The sequence below is a fragment of the Vicugna pacos genome, chromosome 5 (assembly GCF_048564905.1).
Source record: "Vicugna pacos chromosome 5, VicPac4, whole genome shotgun sequence".
Classification (NCBI taxonomy): domain Eukaryota; kingdom Metazoa; phylum Chordata; class Mammalia; order Artiodactyla; family Camelidae; genus Vicugna; species Vicugna pacos.
In genome coordinates, this window is record NC_132991.1 from 12124848 (window position 1) to 12143807 (window position 18960).

At 35.7% G+C, this 18960-nt stretch overlaps 1 protein-coding gene across 9 annotated transcripts in view; it reads right to left on the reverse strand.

Annotated features, from left to right (window-relative positions):
- The window catches only part of DPP10 (dipeptidyl peptidase like 10), a 725696-nt gene that overhangs the window by 242130 nt on the left and 464606 nt on the right, over positions 1 to 18960 (reverse strand). For all 9 annotated transcript variants that reach the window (XM_072960847.1, XM_072960846.1, XM_006196097.4 and 6 more), the window contains one exon: positions 16733 to 16807. In XM_072960847.1, the coding sequence (XP_072816948.1) occupies positions 16733 to 16807 (75 nt within the window). The remainder of the gene's footprint in view (positions 1 to 16732; positions 16808 to 18960) is intronic.

Sequence of the window (18960 nt, forward strand, 5' to 3'; positions counted from 1 at the left end):
AAGTGTTATTTGAGAAAAACATCTTGGAAATAAGTATAATAATACATTTCAGTAAGCCTTACAAAAGTTAATACCATTCAACTCAGTGATTTATTACAAATGTGGACACAGTTTTAAGTGCAAGGATGATCATGACAACATTATTTATAGAGTGAGAAAACTGAAAATAACCTAAATGGCCAATATCAGGAGAATGGGCTATAGGTTTTTGGTGAATTGTACAGCAATTTGGAACATTTTCCTCAGAACAAAGACTTTGTTTTCTTTTATGAATGAATAATTAATAAGTACAGAGCAAACCAATAATAACTCAATTATGGTCAGTTTTAAAATTTCTATTCTTTATTAACATAATGACTATCAACACAGCCTCAAACATGTCAGTATATTGCATCACACCAATAAACACTAAAATAATTTTGTCTGTTAATTTAAAGGGAGAGTAGGTGAGCAAGCATACCACTATTTTGGTCTCACGATATTACTGAATTTGGAAATAAGGGTAAATGTAAGTTCTTAATAGAATGCCCTCTTTCTAGAATGTGTTAGTATGCATGCCAGGCCTATATATTAAGTGAAGTGCAACAGCAAAAAATAAAAATAAAAACTTGCTCCTCAGTCCCAAAAATACTAATGACAAAGTGATGCCCTATATTTGAAAATTGCTAATGTTTCTGCATTTGAAATATTATAGGCAGAAATATTTTTCTATTCAAAAAGAAAAATGATTAAATCATTGTCAATCAGACAATATTCACAAATTTGAGTGCAAAATCAATGCAAAAACTAGTTTAAGGTGAAAAATTAGATGTGAAGACTTTCGATTACTTTTCTCTTTTACGAAGATCAAACTTCACATGAATACCATGGACCTTTCATCATCTCTGTAAAGTATCTTTTATTTTGCGACAAGGTCTTGAAAGGCTATTAAGCAGAAGGAGGGAATGCATCCTCCCTCCCTGAGTGGTGAATCTTTGTCTCCCTCTGTGGAGTCACTCACTTATTCAAGAAAGGAATGACAATAGTGCGCACCTGCATGGTACTTGGTGTTGGGGATGTCACACGATTTAAGCCCTAGTTACAGCCTTGAATGATCTCAAAGGCATAAGAGGAGAAAAATGTGTCAAAATGTAAAATTGAGCATAATTAAGTCTAAATGTGTAAAATTAAGTATGATTATGCAATATTTCCTTATGTTTCAGGTATACTGGTCTAAATCTCATATATAAACAACACCAACAAAAAAACGTGGTCTCAAAAATGAAGTCTTAGTTTTTGGACAGTAAGGATTGGTCACCTTCTAGCTGAGCTCTTTTAAAAATTCATGGCCTCATTACTCTAGTCACATTCTTTGCCCCCTCTTTATTAAGAAACGCTAAGGTCCTCTTCATTTGGCTAATTAAGAGGCTCATACCACACACTATATTTGAGCTGGCTAATTTACTAACACAATATTTAACTGTTTTTTTCTTTTTAAAATAGGCAACATAAAAGCAATTATATAATTAGTGTAAACTCCAATCAGGAATCATAACATTGTTGTCTCTTGGTATAATCAGAAAACACTAGTTCTGAATTTCTTTCCATATGTACATACTCTGTACACATTTTTTTACTTGAAGTCTTCTATTTCTACTAAGAATTATTATTGTTACAGTTTTCTGAAAAGTTATCCTGTGTTTGATCTTTTTCGAAACAGATATGACTAAATAAAGGGAAGTCTACTGCTTTTGGCTGACATCTCTAGAAGGAAAAATCACGGACTGTCTGTTCTGCAAGATTTCAAACTTGACATGTTATTGGGAGAATCACACAACCCTTTCCTCCTGTGTTTATGGTATGATGCATCTTAGAGAAGGATTGTTATCTTTCTTGGATTAATGAAAGACTTTGAAATTTAACTATCCCACCATAGTCCACCCATGCAAGATTCCTTTCCATAGTGATTACAATGGAGAGTTATTGATCCACCATGTGGAAATGTCCACAGGAAGTAGGCTTGCTGCCTCCCACGCTGGCCCCTGTATCACTGAACCAGTAACTGTTGGAGACACCTTCTTTATGCTGAGCCAAATCTACCTTCCTGATGCCGTTTGTTATTTCTGGCCTTAGTTTTACACTAAGACATCTAATTTCAATTCTCTGATAGTCCTTCAATACTCAAGATGCCTATTCTTTCCCCTTGTATTTTGCCAAGTTTTCTCTGTTCATAGCTATGTATCTCATTCCTTCATTTGTAGTTTCTAAATCTTTTGAGAATTATGATTGTCTCCTATATAGTCTCCAGTTGGGTACAGCATCCCAGGTGCTTTCTAGTTGGCACTTAGAACACTGGCATATTTACCTCCTGTGTTCTAGAACAGCACTGAACAAGATAAATATAATGCAAGTACTACATATACAAGTTTAATTTTTGTAGCGCTATTAATACAAAATAAGGAGAAAAAGGTAAAATCAATTTATTAATATATTGTGTTTAACTCAATGTACACAAAATATTATTTTATCATATATTCAATATGACCCATTATGTGTTTTACATTTTTCTTTTTTTTAATTAGCCTTCAAAATCTGGAGTGTGTATTTTATGTTTATAGTGCACCTTGACTTAGACTAATCACATTTCAAGTGCTCAATCAGCACATGTGGCCAGTGGCTACATTATTGGACAGCACAGTTCCTAGGTAGTTTAATTTGATTAACTCAGCCTAAAAAATATATTAGTGTTTTTAAAGTTCACGTGACAGTCTAAGTTCATACTGAGTTTATGATCAATAAAAATACTTAAGCTGGGATCCCTCATCCTATATTCTAAGAACCAGATTATTTTAATAAAACACATGCTTAAATGCTCTCTAACCACTAATCGGTTTAATTGTGTTGACTTGGGCCAGTATTCTTGCCTCTAGATTATCTGTAATCGTGACTCTGTAGTCCACTAAATCAACTCTCATTCTAAATTTTTATAAGTACTTTTTATCCATTCACTTAAAACTGATTTAATCCCATGGAATAGGGAAGAAAAATTACAACACAGGCTTGTGATATACTGATAGAGATGCCCACACACAATGTTAATTAATCTAACTCTTGGTAGTTAGCCAGCTTCAAAGCCACCTGACTTCACCAGCATTCAGCATGGAATCTCCACTAATGCTATAGTGACTTTATGATGAACTGTCCAAAACCTTCAAGCAATTTGATTTCTTCATCCCAGAATATGTGACACACAATGATTCTCGTGTCCTGACATTCATGGCCTAGTACATTCCCCTCCCACCTGGAATCACAGCTGACCCTGTAGTGCCAAAAGAATAGAGTGGTAGTGAAGGCTTATGTGGTCCAAGACTAGAACCCAAAAAGGCTTTGCAGACTCCACCTGGCTCCCTTGGATCACCGACTCTAGGAGAGGCCAGCTACCATGCCATGAGAACATCGAGTAACCCCGTGCAGAAGTCCACATGCAGAAATACTGAGGCTGTTGGTCAACAGTGATGTGAGTGAGCCACCATGGAAGCAGATCCTTCACCCCCAGTCAAGCCTTCAGATGACTGCAGCCCCAGCCAACATCTGACAGCAAGCACGTGAGAGAACGCAAGTGGGAATGGGAACAGTATAGCAGAGCCCTTCTAGAATGCATGATTATAATAAACTGCTGTTCTATGTCACAATAGGTTTGGGGTAATTACACACCAACAGGTGACTTGAACGAGATCTTAATGCTTAGTATGACAATAGTTTGCTAATGTAGTAGTTCTCAAAGTATTCTAATAATTTTGTCTGTACGTGGAAAAATACATGTATCTATGACAAAAGCAAGACTTTGGTGAGCTAAATCAATATGTTCATAGCAGTTTTCTCTATAAGAGATAAATATAGGCATTGTAATCATCTTCTCCATGTTTTTCAGAATTTTCAGATTCTCTATACTTGACATATTATTTTCAAAATGAAAATAAATGCTGTGTGGTTGAATGAGTAATACACTGATAAACACATTAATAGCTACCACAAAAAGGAAAAGTTGTAAATACTGTCTTCTAAAACTTAAATTTCCTTCCTTCCTTCCTTCCTTCCTTCCTTCCTTCCTTCCTTCCTTTTCTTTCCTCCTAGAATTCTTCTCCTTTAACCAAGAAAAAAAATCCAAAATTGACATTAACATTTATTTCATGCCTTATTATCCCTCTTTAGAAAGGAGGAGGTTACTAGGAAGGCCGTTTATCAGTGGCGGCTACAACAGGATAAAGAGGGCGCCTTCTGTGGGCACTGGAAGGCAGGAGGGCTGTCAGAGTCAACTCCAAATCCCATATATTTGAATACTTTCCTAGGCTGTGATTTCCTTGAGTTTATCATTCATAGGATTATCTGAATTATCAGTGCTCTCCAAGTGTACAAGTCTTAATAGCTTCCGTAATCCCATGACGAGATCATGTACTCCCACACACTTCTTAAATATGTGTCTATAATTGTAAAGCACTGAAGTATTAAGGTCCAGAATTTAATCAGATAATTCACTAGAGAAGGGTTCCTTTTTCAGGCAGTGGTGCACGCAGGATTTATGGTACAGTGATTGCTTCTTAGTTAAAATAGGTTATTTATCATAAAGAGGGTCTAGTCTACAGAGCTACAGACCAGCAGAAACATAAACTGAAGGGAATGCCTCTAAGTCAGGAAATAACAAGACTGCTCTTCTGCAGGGCATCAACTTTGGAGGACAGATGTCAACACACTGACCGTAGCACATGTATAATTGATTTGTTTCTTCTGTTAGGCATGACTTAAAAGATTCACTTGGTTTTTGCTTTTCTTTTTAGAAAGCATTTATTCTCATCAAGATTTATCCATTATACATAAAGGACAGTTCTAATTATGCCTAAATGACAGTAAATGTAATTAAAGTTTCTGACTCCAAACATAATACATAATAAAGATGCTGTAATGTAAAATTAGTAGTTAATTTAACTATTCATTAGTCTATTTAATGTGTATTATTAATCCAATTAGAAAACTATAAATGAGTATTAAAGTTTTTTCAAAATACTTGTTTCTACTTAGTTCTTGTTTGTCTTAAGTATATTTGTATATACTACACCATTGACCCCTCAAAGATGGCTTAAAATTGAATTGTTAAAGAATTCAAATGGACTAATAATTTCAAGCATATTGAAATAATATATAAAATAAACTTGATTTAAATGGTTAAAACTATGATTTAAGATGACTCCAAATAATGGAAAAATAACTTTGTCTGACATTGGAAAATCAATCAAATACTAGATGACAATTATTAACCACAAATGTTCTGATAATCCAGATTTCATAAAATCTAAATTGCATTACATTTTGGAATTTTTTTCTTCTTTAAGAATATTTTCAAATTTATGGTATCAGAGTGAATCCCACAATGATTTAGTTGGTTATTTTTGAGAAACAACTTCTGAGAAGCAAATATAAAAATAAAATGCATAATCACTGAGCCTAGAGAAATATAATAAATGCTACCTGAATATTGCAAATAATAATATGCAACACAAGTTCCATTTGTCTTCTAATTACCTAATTAGAATACAGTTGATATAATTGCAAATGGATGGAAAAATAAGTATGTCAGATTACAGAATAAATTTATGAAGGTATGCAAGAACTCTCAAAAAATGGCAGTATAATCAAAAGGCTCAGGGCTTTGGGGCTAGAAGGATGGGACTGAGTCCAATCCCTGCAACTGGGAGGTGGGGCCCTTAAGTAAGTTACTTAGCACCTCTGAGTCTCCCACCTTTGCACAGCCTGATATCACTGGCAGAGGAGAAAGGGTTTGGGCAGGTTTAAATTGACAAATTTCCCATATAAGAGGCACTCTTTGAGTATTCAGCAGAAATCTGTGCCCTCTACTAAAATCTCTTTTTGAAATAGAAGCCAAAAAAGGAAGCAGGGTAATAGAAAAGAGAGTGATCAGAGAAGTAATCCAACACAAAAAATATATTGTTCAGATATACTTTTATAGTCTATTAGCAGTAAAATGATATGTGCAGTGGAATGCCATACAGTAGGGAAATGAACAAGGTGCCATCCAACTATTGAATACTATGGATATATTTCACAAACTTATTAAGTAAAAGAAGACATACGTGAAACAGTATGCACTGTATGAATCTATCTATATCTATCTAGAAAAACAGTAAAAAATAATCTGATACTAACTGATGCATATAAAATAGATAAATGACAAGTTCATACTGTACAGCACAGGAAACTATATTCAATATCCTGTAGTAACTTATGGTGAAAAAGAACATGGAAACAAATATATGAACGTTCATGTATGACTGAAGCATTATGCTTTACCCCAGAAACTGACACGTTGTAAACTGACTGTACTTCAATAAAAACTATATATACAAAAAAAAAGAAGAAAATAATCTGAACTGTGAAAAGCTTGAACAGTGGTCTCCCTTGTGGCGGGCAGTGACTGGGAAGGAGCACAGTGTCGTTTTGATCTTGATCTGGGTGGCAGTTACAGGGACGTGCTCAGTCGTAAAACTTCATCAGACTATTCTCACAATACGAGTGTGCTCCTGTATACATGCTGCGCTTCAGCAAAACATTCAAGTGTGAATAACGTAAATATAAACTAATTAGTTTTCCTCTAAATTCCATGCATTCCCTACTAAGCCATGTGTAACTATAGTATGACAGACTACGCATCAACCTTGAAGGGTAAATGAGGCCAGACTAACAGCCAAGGTCAGAATGAAAGAGCTGAACGTTAAATCCAAGGTTAAATTATTTCGAAGTACTAAAGAAAAAAATGGTAGATCTTCTTCCTTCTATGACATTTTCTGTAAATTACTGCCATGGATGTGGTTAAGTTCTGCTGGCTTAGGTCTTTTCCCAGGCGGAGCTCTTAGATACTAAGGAATCAGTTCTCAATCTTGGGCTGTTCCAGAGTCACCCAGAGGGCTTCTTACTCACAGCTCCTGGGTCCCATCTCCAGTTTCTCTGTCAGTAGGTCTGGGTAGAGCCCAAGAATTTACATTGCTCATAATTCTCAGGATATCCTGGTGCTGCTACTCTGGGACCATATATTGAGAACTACTGTTCCAGGGGAAAAAAAGTCTTAAGTCATATTATGCAAATTCGGGAATCTCCTTTGTCTCTGTATTTTCATTAATAAAATAACATCAGCTACTGTAAAGAGAAGTGGCAAGGAATGAAGACGTATGAGTACAGGCTTTGGCCCCGGCTGGGTGCAGTATAAAATAAAGTGGGTATTTTATCTTTATTTCTTGTCTTTCCTTTGTTTGAAGTCTGAAAAGTCTTCAGTAGGTGGAAGAGACCAGTTCACTTAAATTCAGTGGTCTATAAGCCTGGCTGACATTACAATCTCCTGGGGAGTGTTTAAAACTCCAATGTTCAGGCTCTATCCCAGAACAATTAAATCAGGATGTCTGCAGGGCGGAACTTAAGCATTAATAACTTTTAAAACTCTCCAGGTGATTTTGATGTGCAGTCAAGATTGAGAATCACTGCTTTAGCTCCACACACACTGACTGTTTACTATGGGCCATTCACTGTAGAGAACTCTACGGGCATTAAAATGAACGGAGCCAAGTTCTTGACTTTATAGTTTAGTCAAGGGGATGAAACATAAATGGAAGCGTTCAATACAATGACAGAAATACTGAGATGTAAGTATGAACCAGATCCCATAAAGGCATAGAGAAGGACAACTTACCCTCTCCTGGCACTTTAAGGTCAAGTTTACTAGAGGTTCTGGTTTATTAATTCATAAATCATTTTATTTACGTGTTTATATATTTATTTGAGCAAACTGTGGCAGGCATTGTGTTAGACACAATTACAGTTGTGATAAATTCTACAAAGGGGAGGGAGCGAACCGTGAAACTTACAATAGGGAAATTTGACTAAACTGGAGAAATCTGGAACAGCCTTGGTGTTTGGGGCAAGGATGCTTGAGTTGACATCTAAAGAACAAAAGTAAAAGTTACTGCTAGAATAAGAGAAGGGGCAGGAGGATGTTTCAGGCAGAAGAAGAGTGAAAGCCCCAGGATGGGAACGGGTATGGTGCTTCCATGTACTGCAGGAAATTCCAAAAGCTCTGAGGGCAGTGGGGGTTATGGAAGAGGAGGCTAAAAAGGCAGGCAGGGCCTTGTAGGCTGTGTTACGACTTCCTTATCCCGTGAAGACTTAGGAAGATTTTAAGTAGAAAATGACAATCAGATTTTTTTTTTTAAAAGATTTGTTTAGCTTGAGTGTGGAAAACTGATTAAAAGGAACAAGAATGGCTGAAGGAAAACCTGCTAGGGCCATGACAGAAACTTCCTCCAAGAAGAGATATTATAAGCACATTATCCATCTCCAGCATTTTTTTTAATTAAAATATATTTGACATATAACATCGTGTCAACCTAATGTGTGTGTGTTAATTTATATAGTGTAATATGATTGCCACTGTAGTGATAATTAGCACCTCTATCACATTACATAACTAAACTTGCATTTTAGTGGTTGGAATCATTATGTTCTAGTCTCTTAGCAAGTTTGATGATGATAACACAGTATCACCGTCTACAGTCACCACACTGTGCATTAGATCTCTAGGACTTATTTACTACTCACTGTAAATTTGTCCCCTAAAACATCTGTCCTGTTCTACCTGCCATCCTCTGGTAACCACCATTTTATTCTCTGTTTTTACAAGTTTTTTTTTTTTAATTCTACATGTAAGTGATATCACACAGTACTTGTCTTTCTCTCCAGGCTCTTCATTATTCCTTACCCCAGCCTTCAGACAAGGACACAGGTGTGAGAATGCAGGCAAGAAAACTCCTAATGAGTTACTGTAGAGTAATCAGTATTCATAACAATGGCCATGAGCCAGGGAGAAAAGGATTTAGTGGGTTCCCTTTCCTTGGTCTAATAATGCAGAAAATACATCATTTATTTTAGAAATATTTCTCTCAAAAATTGTTACATCCTAAAAAATTAGTTGGATAAACTCAACCATCTGGATATATGAGATGGGACTTATTTCGGTTTTGTTTATTTATGTTCCCTTCGACCACGCAAGTTCAGTATCTTCTTAAACAAAAGAGGGAAATGTTAAAGACGATCTGATTTTCTGCCCCTTTCTCCAGTATTTCAAGGACATCACCTAGAGGTTTATAAATTCGCTTTGCCTTGGATTCAGTTTCTGTGTAAACAGGGTCATCAACTGAGATGCCTACAAGGGTCAGACAGTTTCTGCAATTGTGACAAGCAGTCTGAGTATAAAATAAAATCAAACTATCAGAAAGATTCTCTGTGTCGACTGAAATAAAATGCACAACCTAAAAGTTGAGAGTTATGCTTTATTCGGCAGACTTTCTGAGGACTCAGCCCAGGATGACAGCCTCTCAGATCGCTCTGAGGGACTGCTCCAAAGAGGTAGGGGAGGAGCTGGCATACATAGGGGTTTTTTCAGCAAAGACCAAGTAGTTGGAACATCAAAAGATTACTATTAATTTAAGAAAACCAGACATCTCAAGTTTAAGAATTTAGTGCTTTTCTATGTATGGGAAAGTGGAAATGTGTGGGCTCACTGAAATCATTCCTTTGTTATGCACCTGTCTAGGGCCTACAGTATCCTCTCCTTTCTCATCCTGAGTTCCTTCAGGGCACATGGTTGGGGGTGGCTGCAGAGGCCAGGCTGCCTGCTTGTCTGCATCCTGAGTTGGCGGCAGCAGCTGATGACTTGATGGCCCTGGCATTCTTTATTTACTGATATGGCTGGTAGTATTTTTTGTTCACACCAGCCACTAAGGAACTTCGGCAGGGGCAGCCAGGCTTCAGCTCTACTACTGCGAGTCCATTTCTCCTTTTGGCAAGGGGCAAAGGGAATAAAGATCACTCTTGCCCTCTTAAAGATCACAAGATCACCCCAAAGTACCCCTGCAGCAGGGCGATCACTCAAATGTTCATTCTCTACCTTTCTACAGGAGAACTCGTCTTTCCTCCCAATCATAAATGATCCTTTTCTTTCCCTTTTCCTCACTTATCTACCTCGTTTCCCCTTGTAATAAGCTGGTGGAACATGTATCTTAGCGCCTTTACCACACTGTAAGGTTCTTACAGCCAAATCACACTCATCTTGATCTGTCTACAGATACCTACAGACAACAAGCGCAGAACATCCTCAAATTCTATGGGGCAGAAGGATGAGTCAGGGACCATGTTATTGGCCCAAACTATGAGAAACATTCATCCGGCCAGAAAAAGAAAAGCAACTTCTCCCTTCATTGAAATCACCTTTTTGATATTACAGAGCACAGATAATTTGCATGGGGGAAGAGTCTTCACATTATCATATTAGAATTAATTAATAATCATGCATCTCAAGAGAAATGATTCAGCCCAAGTTCAATAAAAATGGATATTGATACAAGAACAAATATTATTTTTGGCTGCTTTGCAAAGGACTAAGAAAATTATTGGTTTATATTTTGCATGATTTATTTATCATGCAACTCGTGATACAGAATCTTCAAAAACTGTCCGTAACCCTATATTCATAATTGTAATTGCTTTACGATGACAGATACTATTGCATATCATTGTGATGTTTGCTAAAATAATACAGTAAACACGTAAAAGGCTAAGAAAAAATGTCAGAATCATACTCTTCATACTTTAGGTACAACGACTGTGTTAACTCAAGCTCTGAATAAAGCATTTCAAGATGGGTAACCCACAGATTCGTGTATTAACACCAGCAGCCCACAGGTAACCCAGAAGAATTTAGTTGCTGACCTAGAAGACACTTTCTAAATTTAGCCTACACTAAATTATTGACGTTTGACTCACATTGAGGACATGACTAGGGAAAGAAAACTAAATGAGCTCTCTCTGGCGAGCTCCCCTGACTCCATAACTACGAGGCTAGAGCCATAGGGTTGTCCTCTCACAGAATCCTGGAGGCAGGCTTATTTTCACGTGGTTTTCTCTTTATTCCAGGCAATTCTGCAAGACAGTGAGTATTTCAGAAGTATTCCTATTCTCCTTTTCTTCACTGTAGCCATGGGGAAACTGAGGACATGTATGGCATCCCAGGAATCAGTTCACATTTCTCAATTGTGTTTTGTGCTTTTTTCTAATACTACATCAGAAATATTCCTTTGGAGTCTTCCCAGGTGACTGGCTATGATTACATTTACTCATATGAAAAATGAAGTGGAAAAATCCATTATTATGATCATTAGAAAGAGAGGTTTTGATCACTTGTCACTATAAACAATTGCAAATAGAATCAATGTTTATGCATAAAATATATAAAAGTAGAAAAAAGTACAATTAGATATTTATTATATTGGTGGGCATTTTTCTAAGCCTAGAACAAAAGTAAACACAACAAAGTGAAAGAGAAACTTTATCACAAAATTCATTTCTCCAAGTCAAAAAATAACTAAAGCTAAAAAATAGTGATATATTTAAAGAATAATAAAGCTAATAATTGAATTATACACACGGATGTTTACAAAAATTCGATGATTACAAAAGATAAATGGAGTAAAAAAATGTTATTCACTGAAAAAAACTCTGAGAATATTAGTCAAACTCGCATTTAAATATATATTAAGATACATGTTCATATTTTGACTAGATTCAACTTTATATATGATCATACAAATATACTCAAAGGACTGCAGCCAAGAAACCATGTCTAAGGAGGCTGATCTGATCTGCTTGATTAAAATGCTGGACAGTAATGGATAAACGTTTGGGGGCCTTGGAAACAGTGAGTATACTTTGCATGTAGGATGGATATGAAATATCTGAGGACTATGTTAGTCAGTCTCTAAGATGGGCTCCCCAAATCCTCACTTCCTGGTAGTTCTCTCCAACACTAAATTAGAACTAACTTGTGCAACAAAAAGAAATACTGTGAAAGCAATAGGTGACTTTCAAAGATAGATCATACAAGGTACTGAAGTTTTCGTTTTTACCTTCTACGTTACTCACTTTGGGACAATCCAAGTACCATGTTAGGAGGACACTCACAGTACAGTAGAGAGTTCCACATGGAGAAACCTGAGGTCTCCTGTCATCAGCAAGCACCAATGACCCATTCATGGAAGTGATCTACCTTGAAAGTACATCCTCCAGCCTCAGTCAAGCCGTCAGATGACTACAGCCCCCGCTGACACCTGGTCATGAAAAGTCCTGAGCAAGAACCAACCACCTAAGCCAATCCCAAATGCCTGACACACACAAACTGTGAGCAACAGTCAATGGTTTCTTTAAAGTGACTAAGTTTTGGGTAATTTATTGAATGGTGTGCATGTGTATGTATGCACATGTGGGTGTTTATGCATTCAATTAGTAGTCAAGTTATATATAATCTATCAATTTAATAGTTACTCTTTAAGATACAGTTTTTTGTTGGTAAAGATGGTAATCTAAGATGGTATGCATTGCCAAAGGGCTGTATAAACCAACACAACCATTTTGCAAAACAGTCTTTCAATTTATAATAGGAGCCTTAAAACATTTTATACCCAAACTCCAATTTCAAATAAAAAAAATAATTCAAAATATGTAAACAGACTAAATACAAGGATTAGACCCATAAAACTCTTAGAAGAAATCACAGGGGTAAAACTTCATGACCTTAAATACAGCAATGTATTCTTAGGTATGGTACCAAAAGCATGCATAATCAGAGAAAAAATAGATAAATCATACTTCGTCAGAAATTTTAAAATTTATGCATCAAAAGATATTATCAAAAAAGTGAAAAGGCAATCTACTGAGTGCAATAAAATAATTGCAAATCATATATTTGATAAGGGTCTACTATCCACAATACATAAACAGTTCTTAAACTCAATTACAAAAAGCAAAAAAAAAAAAAAAAAAAAAAAGGCAATGGACTTGAATAGACATTTCTCCAAAGAAGAAATACAAAAGGCCAGCAAGCATATGAAAATGAAAATATGTTTAACATCATTAGCCTAATTAGGGAGGTATACAACAAACACAATGAGGTGCCAATTCATACATACTAGAATAGCTATAAAAAGAAAAATGGAAATAACAACTATGGGGCAGGATACAGAGGAATTAGAACACTTACACATTGCCAATGGGAATGTAAAATAGGAAAGCCATTTTAGAAAGTGGTTTGGTGGTTCCTCAAAAAGATAAACATAGAATTACCCAGCAACACCACACCTCAATATGCACCTTCAAAGTTGAAATTAGGTACTCAGAAAAATTCTTGTGCACAAATGTTCACAGCAGCACTATTCATCATAGCCAAAATGTGGAAATAAACCCAATATCCTTCAATGGATCAATGGATAAACAAATGTGGTACAGACATACAATGAAAGACTATTCAATCATAAAAAATGGGATGAAGTACTGATACACATGTGGATAAACCATGTGGATAAAAAGAAGCCAGAAAAAGAAGCCAGACAAAAGGTACGTATGATTCCACTGGCGTAAAATATCCAATGTAAAATACCCAAAATAAATGAATCCACAGACAGAAATCAGATTAGTGATTATCAGAGGGTCGGGTAGGGAAGAATGAGGAACAACTGATTAATGGGCACAGGGTTTTCTTTTGGGATGGTTAAAATGTTTTGGATCTAAATAGAGACGGTGTTTGCACAGCATCATGAATGTACTGAATGCCACTGAACTGTACATTTTAGAATAGTTAATTTTGTGTTAGCTATTGTGAACCTCAGTTCAATTAAAATTGCTGTATCTTTTCATTGAGAAATTCCATTTGTGGAAATGGATCCCATAAAAATATCAATTCAAGGAAAAAAATGGATATACTCAAAAACAGTTTCAAAACATTTTTTAAACATGGAAACAACTAAGGTCCAACAATAGAGAGTGGTTATGGGAAACCAGCCTTTGAGTTTTTTTCTTGTTCAGCTCATCTGCCATAGAATGACATTAAAGACAAATCACTGCACAAGCCAACTTGCTAGTGTGCAGCTATGACTACCTACTTGAAAGACCTTGAGGAAATGTCTAAGTCTGTCAGATCCTGCATTTTCCAGCTTTTCTGAGGCTGGCTTTTCTCCTCTTTGAAATCAGGTTAACAGTGTCTTCTTAAAACCATGCTTAATATGTGATAATTCTTGTTTCTCTACTTTCATAAATATATATACATATATAGGAGCATAAAAAAGAAGAAAACACACCAAAATAATTTCAGTGGACGTGTTTGGGTGGTTGGATTTTGTATGATTGTTTTTTTCCCATTTTTATTAATGGGCATTATGTGTGTCTGCACACACACTGACACCCACACAGGGTGTGGTCATTTAATTACTCTAAAACCATCAATGACCCCAAGTTGCTATCTCAGTGTAAACCGCATAGAATAGGATAGTTTCTACTATTTTCTATTTAATTTAGGTTCAACCAGATTTATAGGTATGTTTTTCCCCTCTCTAAATTGTCAACCTGTGGGCTACACTGAAATCGACTACTGTACCTCAAAGATTTAATGCTGCTTCCATGAAATCACATGTAATCTGCCCACCTGGAAAGTTCCTCTACTTAGCTTCACTTATTTAACCTTCAGAACCGAATATATGACTCCTTCTCCAACATGATTATCTTGAATGGAATTTTTTCTATTATTTAATATTACCACTCCTACAGCACTCCTTCAGTGCTATATATGCTAAATGTAAGTGTTTGAGTCCTATCACCACTACCTGATCGTATGTTTCTGAAGGGGATGGTTCAATCATGTGTGTGTGTGTGTGTGTGTGTGCATGTACATATGCATGCACACATACACACACACACACACAAACATCCCCTGCAAAATGTCCAGCCCAGCAGTTTGTATCTAATAGATGATAAATAAATAAGAATATATGAAATGGTATAAAACCGTAGAATTTAGTTTGATAATTTTTTAAATTCTTAAAATAATAGCTTTCTCTCACTTCCAGAGACTGATATGTCATAAAGCATCTTTATTCTTTCTGAAATTAAGCAAAAATAAAAAAGGGGGTATATTAAGATTAGTCCATGGGTGTATGTTTTTGGTGTTAATTATATCATCACAACCTCCTGACATATTTTGCTAAAATATCCAAGGTTAAGCTAATTTTGTATATTGTATTTCAGAGTATAGCTATACCATTATATGTTCACAATATCACTGCGAGGGTGATTCATTTGATATACAGTTTAAGGACTCTTCCTAGCTATAGATATGACAGATTCTCTGGTATTTTTTCCCATCAGTTCTATAGATTCGTATTTTACAACGGAATCCATAATCCATTTTGAGCTTTTATTTAGTGTGAGGCTGAGGTCAGGGTATTTCTGGGGTTTTGCTTGTTTGTTTTGCCCATGGATGTCCAATTGCTCCAGTACCACTTGTTCAAAATACAACCTTTCTTTCATTGAATTGCTTTTGCACTTTTGTCAAAAATCAGGCATATTTGTGTGGATCTATTTTTGGGTTCTCTACTCCATTTCACTGGTCTACGTGTCTACCTCTTTGCTAGTTCGTAATTATTGTAGCTACTAAAACTTGATTTTTTTACGTTCATTGTCAATTTAATGCAACAGTCATTTTAAATTAGAACTCCTTAGATGAATAATATTATTTTTAAAACTTTTGGAGATATTGTAATATTTTTGTTTATAAAACTCAAGCACTTTTCCTATTAGGTGGGATTTTCCAAATCTCAATAAATAGAACACAGAACAAAGGTAAAGGAAAAGGGCCAAAATTTATAATAGGAAAAGATGTCTTTGATTACCATCTCTCTGCTTTTTGTAGTGTAAATTAATTATTTTAAAAAACAAATATAAACTTGTCTAAAAATATAGGACATGTATATTTCAAAAGACTAAAACCATCAAACAGAAGGTTCTTTGAACTGTAAAATTTCATGTGCTCAAAGGCTTTCAATGCATTATATGAGGCTTCCTGATTTAAGTCTATAAAATTTTAGTGTCTGCCTTAAAGCACACAAAACTTTCTTGAATAACTTCCAATCATTTATTTTCAGCAGAAACTAACCTGCTGAAATACCTTTTCAACATTTACTTTGCTTTTTTAACAATGCAAATTATATCCAAGTGCAAAATACTTAACAACCATACATAATGTTTTCACTGTACTGTAGGACTGACGTGGAAAAATGAAACACTAATTGCAATTAGAACATTTCATTTGTTCAGAATCGATTCCTTGCCTTGCCCCATTTTCAGAATATTCTACAACCACAAGGCTTATGCTCAAATACCACCAAAGAATCCATTGTCCATAGTGTTTTCACTAGTTCCTTCCCACACTACACCCTGCAGCTCAGGGAACAACCATTAGGAAACCCTTTAATCCACACACACATGCAACACTCAAGTAGATAGTCATGCTTATCCTGAAAATGTCAAAAGCCACCATTTTTTGTGGATTTGCTAAATGCTGCCACACTCCCTTCTCAAAGAGATAGACTTGGACCAGCACAGGCACCTAGCTGGCTCCAGTTATTTGCCAGCTAGGGGTGGAAGAAAGGACATTGTCGCCAAAACTCTCTCATGCAGCATTGGTTAGGAGTGTTCCCCTGCAGCTATTGGACAGGACAAATTTTCTCTAGGTGAGAAGATAATCAAGAAAAACTATGAACTGTCATCTGAATGAATCACAAAGGAAAAAAAAAATTCGAAGAAGATCCTTTACCTGTTTGACATCATATGCCAGAAGAACATATTTTAAATCTGGTGAAACTGAATGTCTTGATGCTTTGAAGGTTACCTAAAAACAAACAAACAAACAAATCTGTAAAAGCTTAATAACAGAAAGATTAATATGCATTTGGATATGTAAATACCAAATAAAGATATTCATTTCCCTCTTAACACTGTGAAATAGGCATTCTTATTCCTATTATAAGTATGCATATATGTGATTAAATAGATGGGTATAAAAACTTGGAGGGGCTGTATTAGACATTTCATTAAGAACAAATTTACTAGCATATCTCCTCCACATGTTATCAAAGACTACATTAATATTTTCATTACAAGAATAAAAAGCAAAACACAACTAAACTTCTTAAGTAACCAAATTGCTTTTATATTTGCATGTTGGATTAATCAAGAGGAAAAGAAATAGCAAAATTCTTCAGTGTCATGATTTTCTGTCTCTGCACTTTGGTGTTTTCACATGTTGTGTATTTATATTTTTAAAAAGACACACACTAAAGACAAAAATCTCCTTAAAGGAAACCCCTAGAGTGAAGCAGATTAGAATCCAATACATAATTGATTATACTGGATAAATATAGTATATAAATATAAACAACCACACTGTAAATGATTGATTTTGAGCCTTTAATTTTACCTTTGAATAGATGTGATGTTAGAAAGAATAGAAAATAAAGTGAAGGATAAATACATTGAGAGTGGAAAAACGGCTTTGAGATAGAGATTATTTGTAATATCATATCTAAAGAGAAGGCAAGCAAAATGAGTTGATGCATAAAAAGCTTACAAAATACAATAAAAACTGCATATGTATTTTAAGCAAACTAATTTGTATGGTTTTTGCAAAGAAATACAAGTATAAATAATAGTGTACAACTTATGCCGGGGCAGTTTCCACAACACTCTTCTCTAAGAATAGAAACGTCAAGGTTTCAGTACTTGTAAATTTCCAAACTCAATGCAAAGGATAAGAAACTCAGACGAACCAATACTGGGCAAAGTTTGTGTGGAATAATAAAAAATATATTTGGTCTTTTTCCCTGGTTCCTAGTGCAGAGTTTCTAAAACACCTGGAACTTCCTAAGTGATAGAAGGGTCTTTTGTGATTAATAACAAGTCCCCTTTGACCACACATGGGTCATGTTAATGAGATGATTCAAAAACTAGGGGCTGGGGGAGAGTGGCTAGATAGCTTCTGGAGAGAAACTAACCACCTGATTACAGAGTTATGACTTTGAATCCTACTGGAGGTCAGGGAGGGTGGAGGGGCTGGAGATGGAGTCCAGTTACATGACCAATGATTCAATCAATCAAACTAGATAACCAGTCCTCAATAAAAACCTCTGACCGATGAGATTTGCAGAAGTTTCCCTGTTAATAAACATATCAGTGTAGCGGGAAGGGGCACATACCAACTCCACCGAGATGGAGACTGTGCTTGGGACCGTTCTCAATTCACCCTGCTTACTACCTCTTCATCTGGCTTTTCATTTGTTTTCTTTATAATAAACCAGTCATTGTAAGTATAGCTCTTTCTGTGTCATCCTAGCAAATCATCAAATCTGAAGGGGGATTGTGAGAACCAAGTCAGATACAGATGCAGGCAGCCTGGGATCTCAGGTAATGTTGACTTAAAAAGAGGTTTCGCCTACGTACATTTATCCTGTATCATCCACTTTAGAAGAAGGTCAGAATAATCACTGCCAATAATTCATCTCAAAGATTTTGCTTTTCATTTTTTTCAAAAAACCCATGTCAATAATAATGAAAATAACCGCAACAAACAACAGTGGAGCTACCATTGATCTGTCATCTACCACAAACTCTGTAAACTGCTTCAAATTCTGTAGTTCTCAATAATCCTCCCCACAACAAAATTGGGAGGTAGGTATCCTCATTCTTACCCTTTCTTTTTCTCTCATTAACTTATTGGATATTGAAACTTGATAAATATTAGTCTATGGGGAATTCAGGGTGACAACACAAAGTTATCTCACTCAACTTTGCAGTAGCAGGAGGTGGATTGTTACACAGGAAGAGGAGGTTTATTGTTATTTTAAAATTGGTTAAAAGGGCAATGCCATCATTCCAGTCCTACGGGGATAAGAAAACTCTAATATCACAGTTAAGCTTTTCTAAGGTCACAGAGAAGCATACGTAATGGAAGAATACAGGAGGAACTCCTTTCGTAAGCAAGACCTG